This window comes from Ziziphus jujuba, chromosome 2 (genome assembly GCF_031755915.1).
Source record: "Ziziphus jujuba cultivar Dongzao chromosome 2, ASM3175591v1".
Classification (NCBI taxonomy): domain Eukaryota; kingdom Viridiplantae; phylum Streptophyta; class Magnoliopsida; order Rosales; family Rhamnaceae; genus Ziziphus; species Ziziphus jujuba.
Genome location: NC_083380.1, coordinates 15948244 through 15974738, shown reverse-complemented (window position 1 = coordinate 15974738; position 26495 = coordinate 15948244). Strand labels below are relative to the sequence as shown.

Genomic DNA, 26495 nt, shown 5'->3' with positions numbered 1-26495 from the left:
GATCACTTTAAGTTTTCTGATGAGTTGATTCTCAACTTTCGTTTTATAGAGAATAAATTTATCTATAGCCTCATCCTTGCTCTTAAGCAAGTACACATAGAAATACGTCATGTTATCATCAATAAAGGTGATAAAATACTTATTACCACCTTTAGTTGGTGCAAACTTTAAATCACATACATCACTATGTATTAAATTCAAAGGTTCATTATTTCGTTCTATTGTTTGATATGATAACCTCATTAATTTTGCCTCTACATAAGTTTCACATTTATGTTTAGAATTAATATCAAACTTGAGAATATGATTTAAGTTAATTAAACTCCGCAGAGAATTAAAATTAACATGACCTAGTCTATGATGCCACAAAATGGAAGACTTAAGCAAGTAAACAGAAGAGCTACTAGTTTTATTATTATTTATATTCTTTGGCTTTATAGTCATTACACTCAATTTGAACATTTCATTAACTATATAGCCCTTTTCCCACAAACATCCCATACTTGGACAAGATAATCTTATCTGACTCAAACACTAAGCGAAATCCATGTTTGCTTAGTAGCGATTCAGATACCAAATTCTTTCGAATATTTAGAACATACGATACGTTATTAAGAGTTAGATCCTTATAAGAGGTCACCTTCAAGACTATTTGCTCTTCCTTTGGATTTCGGATGTGGTAAAGTTACCCATGAACAACTTCTCCCCATTTGACTTTGATTTGAAGGAGGTGAACATGTTCTTATCTGCACACACATGGCGGGTTGCACCTGTATATATCCACCACTCTCTTGGATTAGAACCCACTAAGTTCACCTTAAAGATAATAGCGCTGAGGTCAATCTTATCAACCTCTCTTGTGATGTGCTCCATCATTGTTGCCTCTTTGTTGCTCTTTCTCTTTGGCAGTCTACAATCCACCGCTCTGTGACCCATCTTGTCACAATTGAAACATTTTTCTTGGAACTTGGCATTCTTGGAAATGACTCCTTTAGGCCCCAACTTGGAACTCTTTCCAGGTTTCTTCTTATTCTTGGAGCTACTTCCATGCTCCACAACATTAGCCTTCATTCTAGCCTTAATGGATTTTTTATCAGACCTCCTATTGTCATCTTCAATTCGAAGCTTTCAAATAAGAGCTTCCATGTCCATTTTCCTTCTCTTATGTTTGAGATAATTTCTGAAATCTCTCCAACTAGGAGACAGCTTCTCAATCATAGCAGCAATTTGAAAGGCTTCATTAATGAATATCCCTTCAGCTAAGAGTTCTTGAATGAGCATTTGCAACTCACGTACTTGACTCATCAGTGGCTTGGTATCCACCATCATATAGTCCAAGAAACGACCTACCATAAACTTTCCAGACCCTGCGTTTTCAGTCTTTTACTTCCAGTCCAAATTTTCCCACAGCTCTTTTACTGACTTCGTGCCATAGTACATTCCATACGGGGTATCAGATAGGTCATTCAGAATATAATTCTGACATAAATAATCGAAATTCTTCCACTCATCCATCGCCATCAGAGTCTTTTTATCACTCTCTTCACTAGTTGGTAGTGTGTCTTCAGTCAGGAACCTTATAAGGCCCAACGTAGTCAAGTAGAACAACATTTTCTATTGCCACCTCTTCAAATTAGCCCCATCGAACTTCTCAAGTCTCTCTAGTATTACTAGCAGGACGAGGCACTTGAAATACAAGAGTCTGAGTAGGTATTTGTGCAGCAAGCAGATCTCCACTTGCCATTTTTATATGATCACAAAAAATAGAAATCAATTAGCTGTTATATTTTATCTCAACAAACTAATTTAAACCAATTTCCAAAAGAAAACACACAAAAATATAATTTCTAAGGTTTTTATATACACCACAAAAATTATTGTATACATTTACAAAAATTGATATATACACCCACCAAGACTGACATCATCATTACACAATGATGATATCATCGCTGATGTCACTGCCATGTGTCACTGTTGCTGACATGGCACTGCACCATGTCATCCTCAAGCTGATGTGGAATGATGCCACATCATTACTTCGTTGATGTGGTAGAGCCACGTGTTATCATCGGCTGATGTGGCCCTACCATGTGTCATCATGACTGATGTGGCATGACACGTGTCCCCTTACTGACATACATGCTTCTCCATGTGGCGCCTTAACTGATCGACACGTGTCACCACTGGAGTCTGACACGTGCCACCTGTAATAGTCATTACATGGCATCTCCATCATGTGACATGTGGTATCGTCAGAGTCTGACACGTGTTAGCCTTAAGGGCTTTACATGTGGCGCAATGATTGGTCGACACTTGGCCTCATAAAACCATGTGACTCATGGCCTTGCCACTGTACAACACGTCGCTTTGCAACTGTGTATCATTTGTCGTCGCCTCGTCTAACCACATCGTGCTCTCTCATCGTGATGGCCAAATCCTCTTGGGCCTGGGTCTATTTTGGGCTTAGGATTAGGCTGAAATGTAACATGTTATAACCACAGGCTGGGCTTTGGAATTGGACCGGGTCCATCAGAATTTAAAATTCATGCCCACCAACCCAAAACCTATCCATACCTGTTTCTCCGACCCATTAACCCATTTTCAAACTCGTTTTCAACCTGGTCAAAATCAACCCATTTTACTAGTAAATGGGTCAACATACCCAATTTGAATTTTTCATCAGGTTTTACTCAATTCCGACACTGGAAAATTGTCGGAAAATCACCAAAAAGCTTAGAATTTCATGGGCAACTCAATTTTTGGAAAAAATTTTGATTCAAAACAAAATTAAATATTGTCCTAAAAATCTCAAACCCATGGGAAACAATTTTTATTTTCCTTTTTCAAACCCAATACAAATTAAAATTTTAAAACACTAAATACCATAAAATCATGGGCATCAAATTTAATTAAATAAAACAAAAAAAATTAATTAAAAATAAAAGCCCATCACCATGTTGTATATGGGTTTGAAGGAAAAAAATGAAAATATATAAATTTATTTTCATCAATACATACACAGATAAGCACAGAAAAACAATCATCCACATAAATATTAACATATATTGGTTGGATTGTCTTAAGACTGTTAAAAATAATTATACGTAATATATGAATATACGTGGAATGAAAATATAAATAAAAATACAAGACATTGATGAAATAAAATTAAAAACCTGTATGTCTTTAACTTTAATCTGCTTGTTGAAAAATAATCCGAGGCCTGTGTAGTACCAACTTCTTTAAGACAATTTCCATCCCACCGGTGCAGATGCTTATTTGATGGTTGTCTCCTAGGATACAATGGATTCCGAAACCTTGGACTCGACACCACCAAGATTTCCCTTTGAACTTTCGATGCACCTTTGCTTTACTACACTCACAATGCAAAATGCCAGAAAAATATTTTTCACTATTTCTCTTCGAAAATTCATGTGTAGGGGAGAAAAGAAAAAATCACATTCAAAAATTCCTTTTTTCGTTCTTTTGTTTTTCCTTTCCTTATTCCAAAAAACCAAAACAGAAAACAATTAAAAGCCCATTAATGCCATTAAGGCCTAAATCATTCACATTCCATTTAAACTAAAAATGGTATGAACGTTACATATATAGTTCGAAACAGAGAACTATGGTTTTTCCACCTTAACTGGGACCCATTAACTGCGTATAGGCTTTTGTTGTGGTACACAAAGTTAGGCATATAATGGACAGTCCAATAGCAAACTCGCACAATATAAGTCAATATATAATACACAATAAATAAAATTTAGAAAAAGAAAAAATCCAAGATTCCCATAGTTACGTACATCAATAGATGTTTGCAATGAAAGATGACTCTACTGTAGTCACACTAAGCATTTCATGAGACTACATCATTGCTGACGTCACTGCCACATGTCGCTGTTGATGACATGGCACATGACACATCATCATCATATTGATGTGGAATGATGCCACATCATCACTTCGCTGACATGGTAGAGCCATTTGTCATCATCGGTTAACGTGGCCCATGCCACGTGTCATCATGGCTACTGTGGCATGACATGTGTCCCCCTACATCATACATGCTTTTCCATGTGGCGCCTTAACTGATCGACACATGTCACCATTGAAGTCTGACACGTGCCATCTGTGACAAGTCGACACATGGTGTCTCTATCATGTGACATGTGGCATCGTCAGAGTCTGACATGTACGTGTCAACCTTGAGTGCTCGACATGTGGCACAACAACCAATCGACACATGCCTTGCCATCACACAGCACATTGCCTTGCCACTATGCGCCATTTGTCGTCGCCTCATCTCGCCACATGGTGCTCTCTCATCGCAGCCCATGGCAAGCCCAATCGGACATAATCCTCTTGGGCCTGGGTCTGTTCTGGGCTTAGGATTGAGCTAAATAGTAACATGTTCTAACAACAGGCTAGGCTTTAGAATTGGGCCAGGTCCATCAGAATTTAAAATTCATGCCCACCAACCCAAAAACCTATCCATATCTGTTTCTCCGACCCGTTAACCCATTTTTAGACTCGTCTTCAGCCTCCAGCCGAGTCAAAATCGACCCATTTTACTAGTAAATGGGTCAGCCTATCCAGTTTGAATTTTTCATCAGTTTTTACTCAATTCCGACACCAGAAAATTGTCGGAAAATCACCAAAAAGCTTAGAATTTCATGGGCAACTCAATTTTTGGAAAAAAAATTTAATTCAAAACAAAATTAAATATTGCCCAAAAAATTTCAAACCCATGGGAAACAATTTTTATTTTCCTTTATTAAACCCAATACAAATTAAAATTTTAAAACATTAAATATCATAAAATCATGGGCATCAAATTTAATTAAATAAAACAAAAAAAATTAATTAAAAATAAAAGCTCATCACCATGTTGTATATAGGTTTGAAGGCAAAAAATGAAAATATATAAATTTATTTTCATCAACATATACATAGATAAGCACAGAAAAACAATCATCCTCATAAATATTAACATATATTGGTCGGATTGTCTTAAGATTGTTAAAAATAATTACACTTAATATATGAATATATAGGTAGAATGAAAATATAAATAAAAATACAAAACATTGATAAAATAAAATTGAAAACCTGTATGTCCTTAACTTTAATTTGATTGTTGAAAAATAGTCCGACACCTGTATGGTACCACAGCTTCCTTAAAGTAATTCCCATCCCATCGGTGCAGATATTTACCTGATGGTTGTCTCCCATAATACAATGGATTCTAAAACCTTGGACACGACACCACCAAGATTTTCCTTTGAACTTTCGATGCACCTTTGCTTTACCACACTCACAATGCAAAATGCCAGAAAAATATTTTTCACTTTTTCTGTACGGAAATTCACATGTAGGAGAGAGAAAAAATTACATTCAAAAGTTCCTTTTTTCCTTCTTTTGTTTTTCCTTTCCTTATTCCAAAAAACCAAAACGGAAAACAATTAAAAGCCCATTAATGCCATTAAGGCCCAAACATTCCATTTAAACTAAAAATGTTACATAAATAGTTCGAAACAGAGAACTATGGTTTTTTCCACCTTAACTTTGACCCATTAACTGCCTATAGGTTTTTGGTGTGGTACACAAAGTTAGGCATATAATGGACAATCCAATAGCAAACTCAAACAATATAAGTCAATATATATGTATATACACAATAAATAAAATTTAGAAAAAAAAAATACAAGATTCCCATAGTTATGTTCATCAATAGATGTTTGCAATGAAAGATGACTCTATTGTAGTCACACTAAGCATTTCATGAGACTATATGGATAGGAATTTTCAAATTGTAGACTCTTTCTGTAGCCTTGTTTGCTTGAAAAATAAGGATCAAATTCGGAAAATGAAAATAAATGAAGATAGAGGATTTTAAGAGTGTGTGTGTGTGTGTGTGTGTGTGTGTGTGTGTGTGTGTGAGAGAGAGAGAGAGAGAGAGAGAGAGAGAGAGAGAGAGAGAGAAGAGAGAGAGAGAGAGATGATACTTCTTTCTCCCAGTTGGTGCGAATGGTGATAGTAAAGAGAGATAAAACTTGAACGCTAAGTCCACATACTAATCCCAACCAGAGAATCCAAAATAATAATTCATTAACTTTCTTGCTTGCTTGTATTCTAAGTTTGACATTAAAAAGAAGTTAAAAGGTACTAGAAATGAACCTTTCCACCAATATGGAAGGCAAAATCCAATAAAACAACTAAAGTAATTCCCACCAAATAGTAGGATCCAAGATTCACATAAGCTCCAATCTTCTGCCATCCATATCCTCTAACATTCCCTATATATGAATTAATGTTCATAATTAGTTACACACTAATAGCTCAACTGCTTCATTTCATGTTTAGAATGTACTCACTGTGATTGAGAACAATATATCTATTCAAGGCTTTTTTCTAATCTATTTCCTTTTGGTTTTTCTATAGATCATATTCATTTAAACTTCACATATGAGATTGAAATAAAGAAGAAGAAAGGCTCATGGGGTTGGTGAAAATTAGGAATCAAACTATTTTTGCTCTTCTGGTTAAGAAAATGTTTTGTTTAGTAGGGCAGTTCTGTTTTCAAAGGTGATTAAATGAAAAACACATTACCACACAAAAAGGAATAATCAGCATTGTTATTTGTTTTCTACCTATGTCAGATTCTGTGACATAGCTATACACATATGCCAACAAGTGTTTGACCAAATCTATTTTTTATCAAACACTATTGAGGAAAGAAAAAGTATAGAAAAACCAGAGAGAACACACTGGAATCCATCTAAGAAGTCTGATAGTGCAAGAATTGGCATCATTATTGCTAGATATTTGACCATTTCCACTTCATTGCTAAAAGCATAGCCCTGGATGTTACAAATCAATATAAAGACCAACCCCATCAATATTCCCTCGGCAATGACCATGGCCAATCCAACACACACTGCTAAACGAGCCGCTTCTGGATGTCCTGCTCCTAATACATTTGAAACCTGGGTGCTGCAAGATTGAAAAAAATAGGAAACATTTTATTAGAAGTGGGTTCTGTACTATAATATAAATGCCATTCCTAAATTCATTTGTAAACAACATGAAAATTAAATCGCTAAGGTTAGGAAAATTACACTTGCATTGTAGAATAGCAATGATTCAAATTCAAGTGACAAAATGTTTACCATGAAAGTTTTCAGAGAATGCTAAGGAATGGGGAAGTACTTGTATACATGACTTACATCATAGCCACCTTACAGCAACACTTAATCCAACTGGAATCATCCATACTATTAAGGTTGTGTTAAGGTTGGCAACAATTATAGGTCTAGTTAGTAGAAAGTTAAATCAAAGTACTTAGCCTACAATCTCAAGTAAAGTAATGTTATAGTTGATCATTATAGTTAGTTAAAATCTAAACATATAGAAAGTACAGAGGTTTCTAGCTTAGGATTGGGAAGAAGACCGGATAAAAGAACCATCATTCCAAATGACCATAGCTCCAAACTGTTCAAAATCAAAGTCATTATAAATTGCATTAGGATTCAAGAATAAAATTTTACAAGGAGATACTTATAGTGTTCAAGGAGTGGGCAAGAATGCCTGTTTATAAAGTGTTACTAGTTGAGAAACAGGAAATTTAAAAGAAATTAAAATAAAATAAAATTTGGTCTAATAAGAGCATGCCACATGTGTTACTTTGAAATAGATATTATTTACCAGACCATGACAGCTGAAGGAATGGCAAGCTTAAGAGAAATGGGAATGTTTTGCAAAGATTCCTTTGAAAACCCTGTCCAAGATTTTGCACATGAAGAAGAGAACTTCACATAGAGGTCCAACAATAGCACATTGATCCAATAAGAGATGGAACTTGCCATGGCAACTTCTATTTCCAAATCCTAATTTGAATACCAATATCCAATACAAAATGATATGGAGCAAAGTTGTGACTCCACAGCTCAGCATCATTGGGAAAATAATGTTTTGGGTCTGTAAGAATCTGATTAAGCACTGAAGAAGACCATAAACAAAAACACTCGGGATCATAAAACGAGCATTTGTCCTGCTTCTGCTGCTATGGATGCATTGTGGCCTACCAAAGTAAGAATTGATCTTGTGTTTGCCCAAATAATGGCAAGGGGTATGCTAACAAGTAAGAGAACGAACATGGCTCTGTGCATGTAGATGCCCAACATATGATATTGCTTTACTCCATATGCCTGCCCAGTTAATGTCTCTAATACACTAGACAATCCCATATATTCAAACGAAACGAACAATCTGGATTGGAATGACAACAGTGCGAAAAACAATAATCTTCCCCTTTCTGACAATATAATAATAATTTTTCATAACAAAGTTAAACTTGGAATCAACGAACATAAGTAGTTCCATTATATACAATTTGTTGAAAAATTCATGGATCTTTCACTAGCTTTTAGAGCCCACATGAAAAAGGAGCTTAACTACCTAAACAGCTTCAGCTATAAACTTGAATTTGATAATCAAGTGAATAATATTATAGGATAAATTCATGGATCTTTTTTTTTCTTTCCTTTTTTTTTTTTTTTTGGGTAAATTGATAGTATAACTTTCAATGTAATGGGAATCTGATTTTCACGTGTCTAGTTGTTTCTAACTGTAATGAAGATGACGTTGAACGCAAAAATAAAAAGGCTTTGGCATAACCACAGAACTTAGAAAAACCAATATTATGAAAAATAAAATAAAAATAACTATATAAAAAAAATTATAGACAACCCAACTCAACAGCAAAGTGAAACCAATGACAGAGGCAAACAAAGTAGCCATGGAAGCACCAGATAAAGATAACTGACCAAGATGACCCACAAACATCAAAGATATGGTCTGTAAGCAATGCACCAACAAGATGACTGATACCAAAGGTCCTGCTCGCCATAACTGCTTTTGTATTTCCACAAGAATCTTACTTCTCTCTTTTCCATTTTCAGGGCCCTTTGCTTCACGAACTTGAATCAATGGTGTGTTTACAGATTGCTTTTGCTACCCTCTCTCCATTTAATGTGGGTCAAACAACTCCTCACAATTCGATTGCATGACATTCGTCCATAAAGCGTCAATGTCAAAGTTTCATTTATTTTGTTATTTCTATAATTCTAATAAAACGAAAAGGTTCAAATTTGAATGATTGCATATAAATTATAGGTGAGCAATTAGCTACGCATGACAAATATATATTAAGTTACTAAAGGACAAAAGTATATGCCGGCCAAGGTTCCCTGTTGACTTTATGTGCTCCCATTGACGTGGGCATCTTTCATTGGCATGAGTGCAATCGAGTGGGCTCTAATTGAGGAGAAAATATTCAATGAAACACTGGTACTAGCTGATCTGCTACCACTCTAAATTGTTTAACGCCATCTGTTGAAACTTTGCCACATCATTTTTTTTTCAAATTGCCATTTTATTTACTTTTATATATTTAAATTCATTTTAATTTACTCAAATACCCTTACCTTCTTCTTCAAACTTGGATCTAGTTTTTTTTTTTTTTTTTTTAAAAGATACTCATATGGCAACCAGCAGCCATTTCTGCCAAAGAATCGCCTACGGTGGCTATTGGGCTTTGTTCCAATTTTCTTTTCTTTTTTTTTTTTTTGAAAAGTTTCTTCAATAATTGTTTAGATTTCAAATCTCTTCCTCCTCTTCCAACATTCACCGGCAACAAAAGTAACAGCGATGGCCTACCGCCGGCTGTTTGTGAATCTTGAGGATAAACCCCGATTCTTGAAACCTATTTATCTCTTCTCTTTTCAAAATGGAATGCATACAGAACTAGAAGAGCTTAAAAAGCGGAGCCCATTCTCTAAGTTGGAGTCTTGCTTCCTGAAAATTTTCAACCAATCTCACAGTCACCAGTGACTTCAGACCATCGCTGAAGAGGAAAAGAATGAATTCCTAAATGGCTGGTTAAAATATTTACCCTTTACTATTCATTTATTCTTCTATAAAGGTTTATCTTTTAGGAAAAAAGAAAAAAACAATTTAAAATAGTGAGCTGGACATTTTTAAATGAGATGGCAAACTTAACATATGTTATTAAATTGTGGTTAGTTTTAAACAAATGGCATTCAATTATTTGAAGTGGTAGTAGATCAGTTGGTACCACCGTCACACTGAAAATTTTCTCCTAATAAAGGTAGAAAAAATTCAAATCAAATTGATTGAACTGCCAAACCGAATTGGTTTGGTTTTATTTGGTTTTATTTTTTTCATAAGCATATTAATTCGGACCAAATTTATTATTAAAAAATTAATTTTTCTTTTTAAACAAATCACGCAATATACAAACTTTCCAAAATCTTATTGTTTTCATAAGTTGAACCTAAAATATAAATAAAAATGCTCAATCATTGAAACTATCCTATTTGTCGTTAAAAAACCGATTTAATTGGTTGATTTTTGGCTTAGAATAATTTTAAACTTACACAAACTAAACCAAACCAAGGTTACAATATATATATATATATATAATATTTTTATTATTATTAATTACATGGAAATTCTAATTGACAAATTCTTTATCACCATTAGATTACTGTCCACTCAACTCCCTAAATATCAATTATTTAAATTTAATTTTATCATTTTACATTCATTTAATTATTTTTAATATTCAAAAGTGAACAAATGTAAAACCCTAAATCATAACTGCGGACCAACAACCAATTCAAACTACACACCCACACAACCTCTCCCAAACTTCCTCAAGTCTTGTTGAACACACCTAACCTTCCCCAAATCTGAACAAAAATTCTTTGATTTCGCCACCTACACACAACCACATGACCTCCCTCAAACAACTTCACCTAGATACCAGCCAACTATTAACCAGTGACTATGAACGCAATTTGTTTTCAAAAACGAGCAAATCCAAATGACGATCTCAACAACTAACCAATTCTCGACCCTTTTAATCATAGCAGAAACCAAATCTCGAAAACAACCAGATCTACAATCTACGATCTCAACAACAACGACCAGAAGATACATTACCACAATCTTGAACAACTAGTTCCTTAGCCCTAAACAATAACTAATAGCTCTTTAGATTATCAAAAGCCTTCAACTCCAACCAATATCTTTAAACCTAAAAATCATTTGATGCATACCCCCAGAGACAACAATTCAAGATGTCATGGTTCAATACTTAACAACTTTACTCAAAAACAAATACATATATGAATAATCTCTCTTTCACTATGATTTATAACTTTTCTGTTATGAGCTCCATTTTCTTCCCAAACTTGAATAAAGGTTGTGCCTAAAGATCGGTTTTGCTCTGTCTCCCTCCATTTTTTTACAAAGTTTTTGAAGAGTGGACAGTTTGTTTCTTGTTGCCCCTATGAAATTCTTGGTATGTCAATTCTGTTTGTGGAAAAATATTTATGTACTCCCTTATGGGTCCCTCTGAACTATTTTGGAAAAAAAAAATTCATAAATGGTTACATCATGTCATACCTATCATTTCTAATTAATTATTATAAATAATTTAATCCAAACAATCTATAATTTTGTTAACACCAAACCAAACATATGAATCCCCAAAAGGGAAAAATTATTGAATTATCCATCATAATAGGTTATTTGTTACACTAAATTATCCATGTAATAAGTACATATACGAACTACCAACCAAACACTAGATAAATGTAAAAATTTAACGTACTTTTGGTGCAGCAACGATTTATAGCGTTGCTGCAAAAGTTGTTAGCGAATCAGTTCGTTTACATATAAATTTATGAGAGATGGACAAGGGGGTCAAAATGATTAATTTGCGAATATATAGGTGAGTAAAGTTCAGTGTAAGACAAAATTTGCTTCACTTTGTACTTTTGTCTTTAATATCGACCAAACTAAAGCAAGTAGTAATATATATATATATATATATATATATATAGTGTCTTCCTTTATAGGTTAGAAAACAAAAATACTGTTTTAAAGTAGAAAAAGGAAGATCAAATTTGGAAATCAATGTTGAGTCAACAATCATTTAAAGGGGCAAGGGTTGTAATTAATTACAAACTGTAAAATTTGGAGTTACCATTTCAAACTTAGCATTTATGTTTATAATTTTAAAATTAAAAGTTACAAGTTCAAAGTTTATAATTTACAACATTCAAGTATATGATATAACAAAAACACTTTTCCATATTGTTTGACTTTATACTACAGGAACTTAACAGCATTTTTCATGAAGATATGGATTGTAAGACATGACATATATAAGCAATATAAACAATATTTTGAGAAAATTATTATGCAATGTTAATGTTTAAAATAAATATAAAACTGATATGGTATAGATATTATCATAGTGAATGTATATTTTTAGAGCTTGTGTAAACATTATTTATTTTTCATAAAAGCTAAATTTTCTTTAAAATGTCATTTAAAAAAAAGTTAATAGACTATCTAGTTAACTAAAAGCCATCAATAGCCCTTTTAGAAATGTCCATTTTTTCGCCGTGTGGTGTCCTATGCTCAACCCACTCAATCATAAAATAAAAATTCTGAATATAAGTACACTCTACAAAAATGTCGGCTAGAATACTATACTCCTTTTTTTTTTTTTTTTCTTTTCGGTAAATTGCAATACTATATTCTATTCTCCAAATAAAACTATTCTATTAGACATTTAATATTCAAATATTCCAAAATTATATATGGTAATTTTACTTGTAAGGGTGATATGGAGATTTTAAGTTATTATTATCCTTATTTTCACATTAGTATTATTATTTATCACAACTAATTATTTGTCATAACTGGTTATGTAATTATTTTTTAATTGAAATATTTAATTTTATTTTTTTTATACTAAAATCTTAAAAATGAACTATTTAATATTATTTAAATTATTATCTGACATATAAATCTCACTCATAATAGTTTATTATTGGTTTTTCACATTTTCATAGTTTAGGGGTCATTTATAAGGTTGCGGATTATTTATAAGTAGTTACCTTATCTAAACTTTTATTTTATTTTTTTTCAATAAAATTTGTAAGTAGCTACTAGCTATAAGAATAGTTTGATTATTTTACCCAAATGTATGGACATCTCTCAAAATTTGGCAGAATAATAGTCTAAAATTTATTGATAACTAGTTTCCTTATGGATTGTTTTATTCACATTATAAAATTTAATAACCATATTATATTCTATACATATTTATTTTTAATTTAATTTTTATTACCTACACCCATATATTATACCTAATTTATCCTTAAATGTGATTAAATAGATACATTATAAATTCATGTATCATTTGTTTCCATTCGAATTATATAACATGGAAATGTGACGAATTCAAACCATCCAGTTATGCATATGGAACAGCTATTATACATGTCATTTGTTTTCGTCTGGAGTATATAATTGAAATGAAACATAATACGATCGATAAACAAAACATAGACGGGTTTAAATCATTTGGATTATGTATACCAAATAATTACTTCACATATCGTTTGTTTCAATCCAGATCATATAATTCAGATGGAAATTATGTGTCTAATATACAAAACCTAGATGGATTCAAATCATCCAAGTTATGTATGCCACATGACTACTTCATATCTTGTCCATTTTCGCTCACATAACATAACCCATATGAAATTGGATACATCCAGCATATAAAATCTAGATGGGTTAAATCGTCCAAGTTACTGCTTCATATATTGTTTGTTTTCATTCAGATTATATAGTTCACATGAAACAAGATACATTCGATATACAGAATCTGGATTTGTCCAACTCATCTGTGTTATATATACTGCACATATTCTTCAAGTGATTATTTTCTCCTATGTGCAGAACCTTGATCTATTCAAAACGTATGTGCTACTATACCAATTGACTTCAAAGTGATACAAAGAATAGATAGAATAAAAATTTTAAAAAAATAAATAAATAAAAGAAAGTTAAAAAGGAAATAAATCATAAAAGTTAAATACTTACCTTTTTAATTTTTAAGATTGAAAGGAATGATTTACGAATCATTTTTGTGCATTTTTTTCTTCTTAGTCGCTGAACTCTATTTTTTCCATTGTAAGGCTTATTATTTTTCCTAAAACTCCATTGTAGTACATACTAGTTTATTTTTATTCTATTTATATGCTTAAAGGTAGTTGTGACTTTTCAACAAAGAATATATATTTTTGAAATATTAATAAGTAATTAAAAATGTAATGTAGTTATTAAATTTTGTAGTGTGAATAGAAACGCAATTCCCTTATTTGCTAATTTCAATTAAGAATAAAGAAAGCTCCATTGGTAAACTTAAGTAGTCCAATCCAATCTCATATGTTCATCTATAAACTTGTTTGTGCTCTATCTGCTAGCAAATAGCCTACCAAAAATTCAACTCTAGTTCGATTTTAATCAAACAAGTTCTCAAATTACTAAAGAAAAGTTAATTAGTACGCAAACTTTTAAATTCAACACTGCTTGATGAAATTCATTGTCCGCAATAACACTTTAAACAGTTTTACTCATGTGAAGATCAAAGCATTCCACTAATAAAGGCACAGTTTAATATTCTTACGATAAACTTCATATAAAACAAAATTACTCCTCATGTAACGTCAAAATTTAAGGAAAAGTAGAAACTTCAAGAAATAGAGCTACAAGAATAAGCTGAAAGCTCAAGTCTTCTTACTCTGCAGCCGCTGTATCTTCCAGCAGTCAAGTTATATCACTTCACAAAATTCCAAGATTGCCATATATAGCTACGTTCTTTAACAGATTTTTGCTATGAAAGTTGTCTTTTTTGCAAGTCACATTAAGCATATCACGAGACTATATTGACAGAAATTTTTGAGTCGTAGACTCTTTCTGTAGCCTTCTTTGCCTGAATAAAAAACATCGAAAATGAGATGAAGAAAATAAATGGAGAAAGGCGAAAGTGAGAGAGAAATGTTACTTCTTGCTCCCAATTGGTGCGAATGGTGATAGTAAAAAGAGATAGCACTTGTACCACGACTGCACATATTATTCCCAACCAGAGACCCTATTCAAAACGATAACTCACAAAAAAATTATTACTTGCTTGCACCAGAAGTTAACATGAAAAAGAAGTTAAATGGTACTAGAAATGAACCTTTCCACGAATATGGAAGGCAAAAGCCAATAAAACAGCTGATGGAATTCCCACCAAATAGTAGGATCCGAGGTTCACATAAGCTCCAATCTTCTGCCACCCACATCCTCTTGCATTCCCTATGAATTAATGTTCATATTTAGTCATACTAATAGCTCCAATACTTGATTCATCAATGAAGGCTATCTTATAATCTATTTCCCTTTGATTTTTCCAGAGATCACATTCTACAAAACTTGTGTTATTAGCTTAGTACTAGAGGAGGGGACAATTTATTTGTCTCAAAAACCAATGTTTTTGCTCTTATTGGTTCTATGGATAGAAAATTCCTTATGAAATGAAGAAAGAAGAAGAAAGGCCTGTGTGTTGAAAATAGGTTATCAACCTACTTTACTCTTTCTGTCATGAAAATGTTCTGGTGCACAGGGAAATTCTGTTCTCACAGGTTTTTAAAATGAAAAAATAAAAATAAAAATAAAAATAAAAATAAAATTATAATAACAGACACATAGAAAATAGGGCCAATAAGCATTTCTGTTTGTTCTCTACCAATGTCAGATTCTGTAAAACAGTTACCATCAAGGGTTTGTCCAAATCTATTTTAATGTATAAGATGATGCTGTTCGTATATGGACCATGAGATAGTAAAAATACCTGAAAGAACACACTGGAGTCCATCTAAAATGTTGGATACTGCAAGTATTAGCATCATTATTGCTACATATTTGATAACTTCCAATTCATTGCTAAAAGCGTAGCCCCAGATGTTCTGTATCAATATAAGGACCAATCCGACCAATAAACCCTCAGTAATAGCCACGACCAAGACAACATGTACTGCTAAGCGAGCTGCATCGGGGTGTCCTGCTCCTAATTCATTCGAAACCCGAATGCTGTAATTCAGAAACAAGAAACATAAAGAATATACAAGAAATAGTGGATTAGAAGTGGTGCCTTAGCTGTAATATAAATGCCACTTGCTGAATTCTCTTATAAACAACATTAGAATTAATTGTTTTAAATTTGGAAAGTTATAGTACCTATAAAATATAATTCCAGAAACTTAGATATGGTCAGACTTGTAAAATAGCAAGAGTCAGAGTCTACATCATAGCTAACGTTACAGCACCGCTTAGTCCAAAAGGAATCATCCATACTGTTCCAGCTGTGTTAAGGCTGCAAATGCAAGTTATAGTCGGCAAAAAATTAGAAATACAGGACCCCAAATAAGAAAAGTATTTAGCCTACAATCTCAAGTAAAGTTATGCTGCAGTTAACCATTATAATAACAAACCATATAGAAAGAACAGAGGTTTCTAGCTCGGGATTGGGAAAAACACCCGATAAAAGAATCATCATTTTGAATGACCACATCTCCAAGCTGTTCAAAACCAGTGTAAGACATCAAGGTAAACTGCATTAGGATTAAAGGGTAAAATTTTACGAAAGAGAAATATACAATGGATAAGAAAATACACCATTTGGCATACAATTAAGACCATGATAGAACAGAGTGAAGTAGAAATTACCAGACCATGACAGCTGAAGGAATGGCAAGCTTAAGAAAAGTGGGAATGTTTTGCAAAGATTCCTTTGAAAACCCTGTCCAAGATTTTGCACGTGAAGACGAGAACTTCACATAGAGGCCCAACAATAGCACATTGATCCAATAGGAGATGGAATTTGCCAAGGCAGCTCCCCTGTTTCCAAGTCCAGATTTCAATACCAGTATCCAACACAAAATCATATGGATTAATGTTGTGATTCCACAGCTCAACATCATTGGAAAAACAATGTTTTGGGTCTGTAAGAATCTTATGAAGCATTGAAGAAGACCATAGGCAAAAATGCTCGGAATCATAATCCGAGCACATTGTCCGGCTTCTGCTGATATTTCAGCATCTTGGCCCAGTAAAGTTAGAATAGATCTCGTGTTTGCCCAAATAACGGCAAGGGGTATGCTAACAATTAAGAGAACAAACATGGCTCTCTGCATGTGTATGCCCAGCATATGGTATTGCTTTGCTCCATATGCCTGTCCTGATAATGTCTCCAATGCCCTTGACAATCCCATCTATTCAAACAAAACAAACTTCGGATGGAAGGACTATATTACCCCAAAAACATAAAAAATAAAAAATAAAAAATAAAAAAGAGCAATAATCTTGCCCTTTATAATATCATAATAATCATTTTTCATAGCAACATCAAAGTTGGAAGCAGCAAATATAAGTAGAGCCAGACATGTACAATTTGCTTTGATTTTCATGGATCTTTCACCAGCTTTAAAATCCCATACTGAGTCAGTAGCTTACATATACGCAGAGAATTTGGGTTACAAACTAGAATTGGATACCAATATTAGGGAATAAAAGACCTAATTCTACCAGTTTGCTTTTTAGGCCCAAATTAAAGTAGCACGATCTGTCTCAAGGACCCATTAAAAATTTTCACAGAAATTTAGGCATATACATACAATTCATATGAAGATTTGGGAAGCAATTTTAGCTATAATAAAAGCTGAGTCTTCATTGAACAGTTCCTCCATTTGCCAGTTCAGCTAAGAAAGCTAATGGAGAAACTGTATCAGAACCTTCTTCATTGGACAAAGCCAATGGAGAGACAGAATCAAATCCCAATTCACTTGTTGATGAATTGGGTGAAATGTTAAGACAGAAGGGGGTCAATTACCACGGTTTAGAGGTGTTGTACAGTGGGATCTTTATGGGCCCGTCTATTATCAACGACTACGACACATGGTTTCAGACAAATTTCAGGTGAGGATATTTATTACTCTTTCCTTCTGGTGTTATTGAAATCTTTTTTTTCTTTGGTTAACCATGTCACTAAAATTGATGCTCACACTTCACAGGTGTATGAATTGTTCATTTCTTTTGTTAGACGTGCTATGAGCAACTCTCATGTGCTTCGTTAAGGAAAGAACTGTTCTTCTTGGTCTTAAAAAGTTTATCTTCCTCTGTATAGACATACATGTTTATATGTTTACCTAAGTTTCATTTAGTACCTGTTCTTGATTTGGTATCCACAGGAACAGCAGACCAGGTCACTAGACAACCCATCAAAGGAAGAAAACGCGGTGGTGGTATTCGATTAGGTGAAATGGAGCGGGATTCCATGCTTGCACATGGGGCAGCATATTTGCTGCATGATAGACTCCATACATGTTCTGATCCTCATATTGCTCATGTTTGCACTCTTTGTGGAAACATCGTCACCACATCGTCAGTCCGGCCACAAAAGCCACGTGAGGTTGGTGGCCTGCCCCCTAGAGGTTCTAAGAAGGTCACCTGCCATTTTTGCCAGTCAAGTAAAGGAATGGAGACAGTTGCAATGCCATATGCCTTTAGATATTTGGCTGCAGAACTAGCCGCCATGAACATAAAAATGACCCTCAAAGTGAGTAACGGAGCAGGAGCCTAACTTTTTTAGTGGTTGAGATCCAGATCCTCTCCGTTTATTGAGAAATGGGCATGAGGAAATTGCCTTCATTTGTTGTAACATTATTTAAACATATTTAGTAGTTGATGCCAATTTATTTTATTTAAACAGGAAGCTACACCTTAAATGGCATCAAGTACTCTTTTTTATGTGTTCTAAAGAAAAAAAAGAAATAAAAAAAAATCCAATTTGTTCAGATGCCAATTACTTTTAAATAACTTCAAAACTTAAAAATTAATTTGTATTTTTTTATATATATAACATTAAATAGAAGATAATCATTGCTAAATAAACTTAATTCTACATAATGAAATCAAAATATTAAACATTACAAGATAAGAATATAAAGTTCTTTGTTATTAATCTCCAGCAATGAAAAAATCACTTATAAAATATTATTTCTTTGGGTATTAACTACCAAGGCACTTTGTTTCTGTAATAATTCTATTAGCTCTTCGTTCAAGATACGTAATATCTCACTCTTGCATTTTCCTAAACAACAATTTTACTAGCAAAAAATTGTTTGAAGCCTTGCCAATGAAGTTTAACAGAACGATAGTTTAAAAGCAACAAGTCATCAAACATGCCTTCAAGACACAAAGTACAGGTGAACCAAGAACTTAGCAAACTTTTTAATGCAGACAATTGATTTAACTAACGAAATTATAACTGGTAAATCAAATTCACATTGCCAACCTCTCAAAATAGGAACTCTAATCTCCTTGCCTAGTACGAGGTGCAGAGTTTCTCTGATCTCCTTGTGGGAAGTTCTGATAATTTCCCGGGTCCCCTTGGTTGTAATTGCCCTGATATGAAGGCACGGGACCTCCTCTACCTGGCTGGTAAGGATCTCGTCCCTGTGGAGCATTCATTGGCATTGGATCTCTTCTATCTCCTTGTGCTGGCGTACCATAATTTTGTTGAGGGGGATAATTCTGTTGATTCCCATAATTCCTTCCACCTCCTTGCATCGACCCCTGATTACCATATGGTGGATTCCCTTGCTGGTTTGGCATTGGTCCTCCTTGCCGATCATATCTTGGTTGGTCCGGGTACCTGTTGCGATCACGATATCTTCCTGTCTGCCTGCCATACTGAACAGGAGGTGGTCTTGGTATGATTGTTCCGTTAATGTATTTATCCCCTGAGAATTACAACATTGAATATCGCAAGTTTAAAACTGAAACGCAAAAGATAGACTCCATAAATTGGAAAACTTCGATTAGAGTTCTAAAAAAAAAAAAATACCTCCATACTCCTTGTTCTGTGGGTCAATGTACGAATCCGGCAGTACAAAAACTACCCCAGGTAAATCTGTTTAGATCAAAAAGTAAAAAAAAACATTCTTCATCATTACAGCATATTATTGTTATTCATTGTAAAAACAATAAATGCCGCCAAAGTTTTACCATGAAACTTTTCTGACTCTTCTTCTGTCATCACAGCTTGAAATCCTACATAAGTCGTTGTGCTACAAGCATACATTTTCTTTTTTGCCTCTTCAACACTGAAGAAATGGAAACAACAATAACAATATATAATCAGGGCAAAATCACAAAGGCAAACCACTAATCTTTCAAATCCAAAGCCACTTTAAAATACATAAACCTAAAATCCCCATAAACATACAAATATTGGCATTGAGAAATTCATAAAACAACAAACTACAAACAAAATACCATAGAAATGAAAATTAAAAGCCACTAAAAACGAAGTTCCTTATTATTACCTGATGTTCAAGCCCTTGGCACAAGTCTCTTCGTACGTGCGAACCATCTCTTCAGGAGAAATCTTTTGATCCTTAGGGAAATCCATGACGATTAGCCAGTGGTTATAATCGCAACCTTCGAAAAGTATCGTATCGGGTCCAATTTCATCGCTCCGGTTGTTACTGCTATTGTACGCCGATCGGGAGGACAGTAGCGACATCGCAGACGACCTGAACCTACGAGATTGAAGGAGCTGGACACGAGACTGAACCGGCGAAGCAAGCGGTGATTGTACGGAATCGTGGAGATGAAGAAGAGGAGGAGCCGAGACTGATGAAGAAGCCGCGGCGAGAGAGCGACGGAGAGTAGATAAGGAGGTTAGGGTTCGGCGGAGACGAAGTGAGCTAAGCGCCATAGCTGGTGGGATGTGGAGCTGAAACTCGGAGTTGTAGAACTCGGACGGAGGTGAGGTTAGGGTTCTACAGGTAACTCGGACGGAGGTGAGGACGGAGGTGAGATTAGGCTTCTACAGGCAACTCGGACGGAGGTGAGGTTCTACAGGTAACTCGGGGTTGTTGGTGCAGGTTCAGGGTTTAGGGCCAAGTTTCCTTCATTTCAGCCTTAAATGGATCTCATGTGATAAGGGCGAACAATGCAGCCCAAATATTTGGATTACTTTGGGCCCCGCTTTGCAGTTTGGGCCTCCATGACATGGTAGAAAACTAGTATGATTATCTCAAATAATAGCGGAATTAAATATAAAATGTATTTAATAAAAGGTGTCACTATTGCCTTTCCATGTCCAACTACTTCATTGCAAAATTAGAAAACAAAAATAAATAAAACAAAATAAAATAACAAAAAATTTAAATTCTTGTAAGATAAATATATATAAGAAAATATTTCACTGCCGTGGTAATTGGAAACCTTTTTTTTTTTTTTCTCAGGTGTGGTAATTGCAAACTTAAAAAACAAACAGAGGTATATGAAATGAATTATCAAAATTTAATAAATAAAATATATATTAAAATTAAATATACAATATAAAATTACATCCTTTATTATCCGATTCCATTAAAAAAAAACCATATATCATATTTTACATTATCTTTACTATAATTAGGTGATTTGAAATGCTAAACATTAAATTTAAAGGGTCAAAATATTATACTTAAGACTTCAGTAGTTATTTTTTGGAGGAGCCAATTACAATTTTACCTATCGTGCTGCATCATCGCAAGTTAAAAAATTTAGAGATTTATAAACCACAGAAAAATTATATATATAAATATATATATATATATATATATTTCAAGAAAATATTAATTTATTTTTGAAATGAATGTCACATACAATCTACGCAATACAAATAAATGTCTACTACTTAATTGCAAAATCCAAAAAACAAATAAATTAAATAAATTAAAAATTAAAAATTCTAGTAAGATAAATATACATAGGAAAATATTCCAATGAACATATGAAATATACGTAATTCCAAAGCGTTACCCAATAAAAATAAATATAAAAAATGGCAATTGCAAACTTAAAAAGTAAACAAATATATATATATTTATATATATAATGGATTATCAAAAATGTAATAGATAAATATACATTACAATTAAATATACAATATAAAATTACAATGTTTATTATCCTATTTCAGTACAAAATATCAAATATCATATTTTACATTATCTTTATATATATATATGATTAATTAATTCTCGGTTCCCAGTTCAAAGCTGATCAATTAATTCCTCTGTTCTACCCCTCTAGGTGAGTTTATTAAATCATGATTATAAATTGCGTGTATCACTATGGATAGCTGTAGTTATAATCCCTCAACTAATTAATTTGCAAGGAGACCTTAAGCAGTTTTCATGAATTATATTGTTAACTATTGGATTGCAATATGGTTTACTTTTTTAAAATAGAGATTTTTAATATGTAATTAAATTTATATTTAATTATTTTTTAAATTTTAATTTATATTATTTTATTTTTAAAATTTTAATTTATACAACCATCACCATCAAATACCTTAGATTTTGTCCATACCCCATGGATATGTTAGGTTTTGACAATAATTATGCCCACGTATTGAATTTGTAATGAAGTAAAAATCATGCTTTGGTATATTGATTTATTTGCCTTAATCTTTCGGTGAAGATAAAATAAATTCACTTTTGGTCAACCGACTTTTAGATATGATTATGATCAGCATGTGCTAAGAGGACGAATTCGATTGAAGATAATAATAAAGATAGTAATTATTAATTAAAGGGCTATATTTTAGCAAGATAGCTTTTTCTTTTCTTTCCCTCCGCCTCCAATTCAGCTAGCATTATATATTTTACTATGTCATTTTTGACTGCTCCATTATAATAAAGTCTATAAGCCCATACCAGTTGTTGGTTTGATTTTAAATTTTTTTTTTTTTTAAAATTGGTAAAAGAAAAATTAAAGTAAGATTAATAGCAATTTAAATGGGAGTGTGAAAGCCGTTTTATTTTTTAGCGTTTGCTATTAAAAAACCAATGACAAAATTTAGTATTTATTATTGAAAAGTTTAAACAAATGCCAAACTTAAAAATGCATATGACCAAAACGCTTTGCCATTAAAAATGCTTTAAATAAACAAAGTCCCACATTAATTAGAAAAGGAAAAAAAAAAAAATGAAAGCCCACACTAGCCATTACACGTTGGATCCAAATGTTATAATTTTTTATTAAAGCCCAAATTTTTTCAGATAATTGGATGCAAAGTTTTCAAGTGTCTTTTATGAAACCCATTCGTACATGAAATGCTCCAAATCAAGCCCACTTTTGGTTATTTAAAAACCCTTTCTAATTATGTTCCAACTCAGCATGTGAACTAACGTCATAGTTCTATGCTAGTTTTGAACTTTTTTTCCCTAAATTTTATTTTTTGGAACAATTGATCTTTAAACTATTTTTGTTCTAATTTTTAACAGTTTTAAAGTATTCGGGACACATATTTTTGGTAAATCATACAATGCATGTATTATAATAAGAAAACAACAAAATTATATATAACAATTGTAGATATGATGAGACTCTTTTATGTTACAACAGATACATTGCATGTTTTAAAATTGCTATAAAGTATATAAAAACAGTTCAAAAAACAAAATACACTAAAACTTGAAGTTAAAAACCAAAGTGTCAATAAAAATAAGCCTATGTTATAATATTTGAAAAACTTGTAGAAGAATTTAAAATCAACGTTGTTCCGGAGAAAGGATGGGTGGAATTAATGATTCAATCCACCTAGAAACCTTGTCATGGCTGCTTCTCTATCTTCATTCAAACTCAATCTCATCATGTGCATCTTCATCTCCTTGTACGAATTTATTTCCTTGAAATAAAGATTGAAGTCTAAAAATTATCTCTATACGCTCTTCCCACTCTCAGTTAGCTTTTGGATCACTTTTTCTCATAAATGGCAGAATGTTGACTGAACGAAATGACTCCATTTTTGGATAATTAGTTATCCACAATAACTCAAGTTGTGGATATTGACAATCTAAGAGTGAGATCCACAAGGAAGGAAGGCTATCGGTAACAAATGGATCTACAAGATCAAACAAGATTGTAATGACCAAGTGGAGCGGTATCAACACTTTTTAAAAAAGCATCGCTATATATATTATCAGGTGACACTTTTTTTAAAAAAGTATCACCAAATGCTTAATAAGGAGACACTTTTCTTAAGAAAAAGTGTCACTAAATACCAAAATATCCTAAAGGTGTATTACAATAATCTGATTAATGAAGTTCTTAAGGTCTCCATTAAATATTCTAGAATCGTTTACATGGTATCAAAGCAAGATTTGCTCTGACCAGCAGTTTCTTTACCCTAGCTGACTTCACTTGACACAGAGTCTAGAACCAATCACTAGAGCTCTATTATCTCTAATAGGAGTCTAGAACCAATCACTAGAGCTCTATTATCTCTAATAGTGAAGCCTGACTTCCCCCTTTGTTCGACTTTCCTTCTCATGCTCCATCACCTGTAATAGTGAAGTCTGATTGTTCCTATTAGGTTTAAAATATTGATGATTTTATATCATATTTATAGCTTAATATTTGTTAGTTTATGTTAATGGTTGATGAAAGTGGGAGAGACATCAAAGAGAGAATGGCAACACCCACTAAACCCAACATTGCAGACAGATGTATTGAAAGGTGAAGAATTTTACTAAGACTATTTGTTTGGTTGCTGTGGAAGCGAAGCATATCCAAAATTTTAAATAAACTTCCCACCCTACAAAATGGAACCAAATAGCAAAGTGTTGAAAATGGGGTTGATATGGAGGCATATGATAGGTTGACTATTGAGGCGACAATAAAGACTTTGATGGAAACTAAAAGGGTTGAATTTCAAAATTCAGTTAATAAAATAGCTAAATGTGCTAACGATAGTATTGGAAAAGGTAAACTTGGGATTAGATTTTCAAAATTAAGTGGGCAAAAATTTGTTTTTATTAAAAGATAGGATTCAACCAATGAAAATTATGGTTGGTTGGGAAGCAATCTCAGCTATAATAAAAGCTGAGTCTTCATTGAACAGTTCCTCCAGGAATTCAAAGCAGTAAGTAAAAATCACCTAAAAAAGTATTGTATTATCCATAATATTGCATTTGCACATCTATATTAGAGAAAAACGCAAATCAAAATCAGAAAGTAAATTTAGGTTTTTTTTTTTTTTTTTTCATTCTTATTCTTTTTGGGTGTTTTCAAAAGTCACTTATAATCAACTAGGAAATGTTTTAACATCAGTGAAGATGAAGTTGACGAGGAAAAAACAAAAAAAAAAGGAAAAAAAAGAAGAAGAAAGAAAACAGAAAACAAAAAGGATTGCCATAACCAAAGAGCACAAAGAAACCATGGAATCACTACTAAAAAATTTGGGGCCAAAACCCAACTCACCAGCAAGCTAAACAAAGTCACTGATGCGAAGGAAGTAGCCATGGAAGCACCAGATAAAGATAGCTCACCAAGATGACCCACAAACATCACAGATATCATCTGCAATGAATAAATCAACAGGCTCACTGATATCAAAGGCCCTGCTGGCCATAACTGTTTCTTTACTTCGTCAGGAATCTTACTTCTACCGTGACTTATCTCTATTCCATTTTCAGGTCCATTCTCATCACAAACTTGAATCAATGGCGTGCTTAAAGTTGGGTTGTTGACCTCTCTCTCCATTTTCTACTTAGCTTCGGGGAGAGAGAGAAAGAAACAGCGCTACGCATAGGCAGAGAACGACACTAATATTGGCTTCATATAGCTCCTCAGAATTTTGATGGCTCAAATTTCTTTTTGGTTCTGTATAAGACTCCATGCAATTAGTCCACAAAAGTGTCGGAGTTCATTGTTTTTGCGAACCAGATAAGGTGTCAATTTGGATGACTGTAAGTAAATAATACAAATAGTTTGAGCAATTTACATAAAGACAAAAATATTTTGGTCCCCATGTCGCACACAAAAGCCAGGAACTAAATCCCAGAAGTATCCAAACAAATCTTATTTATATAATTACCAAAGATTATAGTGACGAATATAATTTTTCCCCTTAATGTCGTCCATGATTTTTGATAAAAAGTAAATTTTTTTTTTTTTTTTTTGCTAACTGATAAAAATAAAGTTTGTTACACAGCGTTGAGTTTTAATTCGTCACACTTAAAAAAAAAAAGGGGGGGGGGGGGGTTGACAACTTTTTGTCATAAATGGGAAACAATTTCTAAATACTTTATATATAATTTTTTTTTTTTTGGGCAACCACTTTATATGTAAATATAAACTGTTCCTGCCCTGTTAACATAACTATTTTAAAATAGTGTCATATCATTTAATAATTTAAAACTCATAAATATAAAAAAAATTTAAAAAAAAAAATAGGATAATAAAAAAAAAATAGTGAGTTTCATTATCGAATTCATTCAATTTTCACAGTTGATATTCAAAATTAACAGTAAAGTTATTTCATTGCATTTTTCCCATAAACAAATACATTTTAGAATCTCAAATAAACGATACTCTAGGACAGCAAAAGATACAGGGTTTAGCTTAAAGTATTACAAGTTTATTGAGGAAAAAAAAAAAGAAAAAAAACAAGAGGAATTTTCGAACCTAACTCACGCAAAGTGGCGGTG

General features: G+C 33.0%; 3 protein-coding genes and 1 pseudogene across 3 annotated transcripts; all 4 read right to left on the bottom strand.

The window, feature by feature from the left end:
• Window positions 1–5722: 5722 nt before the first annotated feature.
• Window positions 5723–9565, bottom strand: LOC107418813 (protein DETOXIFICATION 16-like; annotated as a pseudogene).
• Window positions 9566–14559: 4994 nt separating this feature from the next.
• Window positions 14560–18154, bottom strand: LOC132800568 (protein DETOXIFICATION 16-like). Its single transcript, XM_060814550.1, has 6 exons — window positions 16669–18154; window positions 16434–16520; window positions 16259–16315; window positions 15794–16032; window positions 15140–15258; window positions 14560–15049 (listed from the first exon to the last, which is right to left on the bottom strand). The coding sequence occupies exons 1-6, from the start codon at window positions 17211–17213 to the stop codon at window positions 14831–14833; spliced, it is 1266 nt and encodes a 421-aa protein (XP_060670533.1). The 5' UTR covers window positions 17214–18154; the 3' UTR covers window positions 14560–14830.
• Window positions 18155–19136: 982 nt separating this feature from the next.
• Window positions 19137–20919, bottom strand: LOC107418823 (multiple organellar RNA editing factor 1, mitochondrial). Its single transcript, XM_060814548.1, has 4 exons — window positions 20328–20919; window positions 20008–20105; window positions 19847–19912; window positions 19137–19742 (listed from the first exon to the last, which is right to left on the bottom strand). The coding sequence occupies exons 1-4, from the start codon at window positions 20720–20722 to the stop codon at window positions 19312–19314; spliced, it is 990 nt and encodes a 329-aa protein (XP_060670531.1). The 5' UTR covers window positions 20723–20919; the 3' UTR covers window positions 19137–19311.
• A 3884-nt stretch (window positions 20920–24803) lies between these two features.
• LOC132800567 (protein DETOXIFICATION 2-like) lies at window positions 24804–25928 on the bottom strand. The gene is made up of 2 exons (XM_060814549.1): window positions 25267–25928; window positions 24804–24943 (listed from the first exon to the last, which is right to left on the bottom strand). The coding sequence occupies exons 1-2, from the start codon at window positions 25546–25548 to the stop codon at window positions 24836–24838; spliced, it is 390 nt and encodes a 129-aa protein (XP_060670532.1). The 5' UTR covers window positions 25549–25928; the 3' UTR covers window positions 24804–24835.
• Window positions 25929–26495: the final 567 nt, after the last annotated feature.

Coding starts and splice junctions, on each gene's coding strand:
- LOC107418823 (XM_060814548.1), bottom strand. CDS start 20,722: ATGGCGCTTAGCTCACTTCGTCTCCGCCGAACCCTAACCTCCTTATCT. Junction 20,106..20,327: donor GCCAAGGGCTTGAACATCAG/GTAATAATAAGG, acceptor CCATTTCTTCAG/TGTTGAAGAGGCAAAAAAGA. Junction 19,913..20,007: donor AGAGTCAGAAAAGTTTCATG/GTAAAACTTTGG, acceptor TGATCTAAACAG/ATTTACCTGGGGTAGTTTTT.
- LOC132800568 (XM_060814550.1), bottom strand. CDS start 17,213: ATGGGATTGTCAAGGGCATTGGAGACATTATCAGGACAGGCATATGGA. Junction 16,521..16,668: donor CCTTCAGCTGTCATGGTCTG/GTAATTTCTACT, acceptor GGTTTTGAACAG/CTTGGAGATGTGGTCATTCA. Junction 15,050..15,139: donor CCTTCCATATTCGTGGAAAG/GTTCATTTCTAG, acceptor CGTTTTGAATAG/GGTCTCTGGTTGGGAATAAT.
- LOC132800567 (XM_060814549.1), bottom strand. CDS start 25,548: ATGGAGAGAGAGGTCAACAACCCAACTTTAAGCACGCCATTGATTCAA. Junction 24,944..25,266: donor TGACTTTGTTTAGCTTGCTG/GTGAGTTGGGTT, acceptor ATACTTTTTTAG/GTGATTTTTACTTACTGCTT.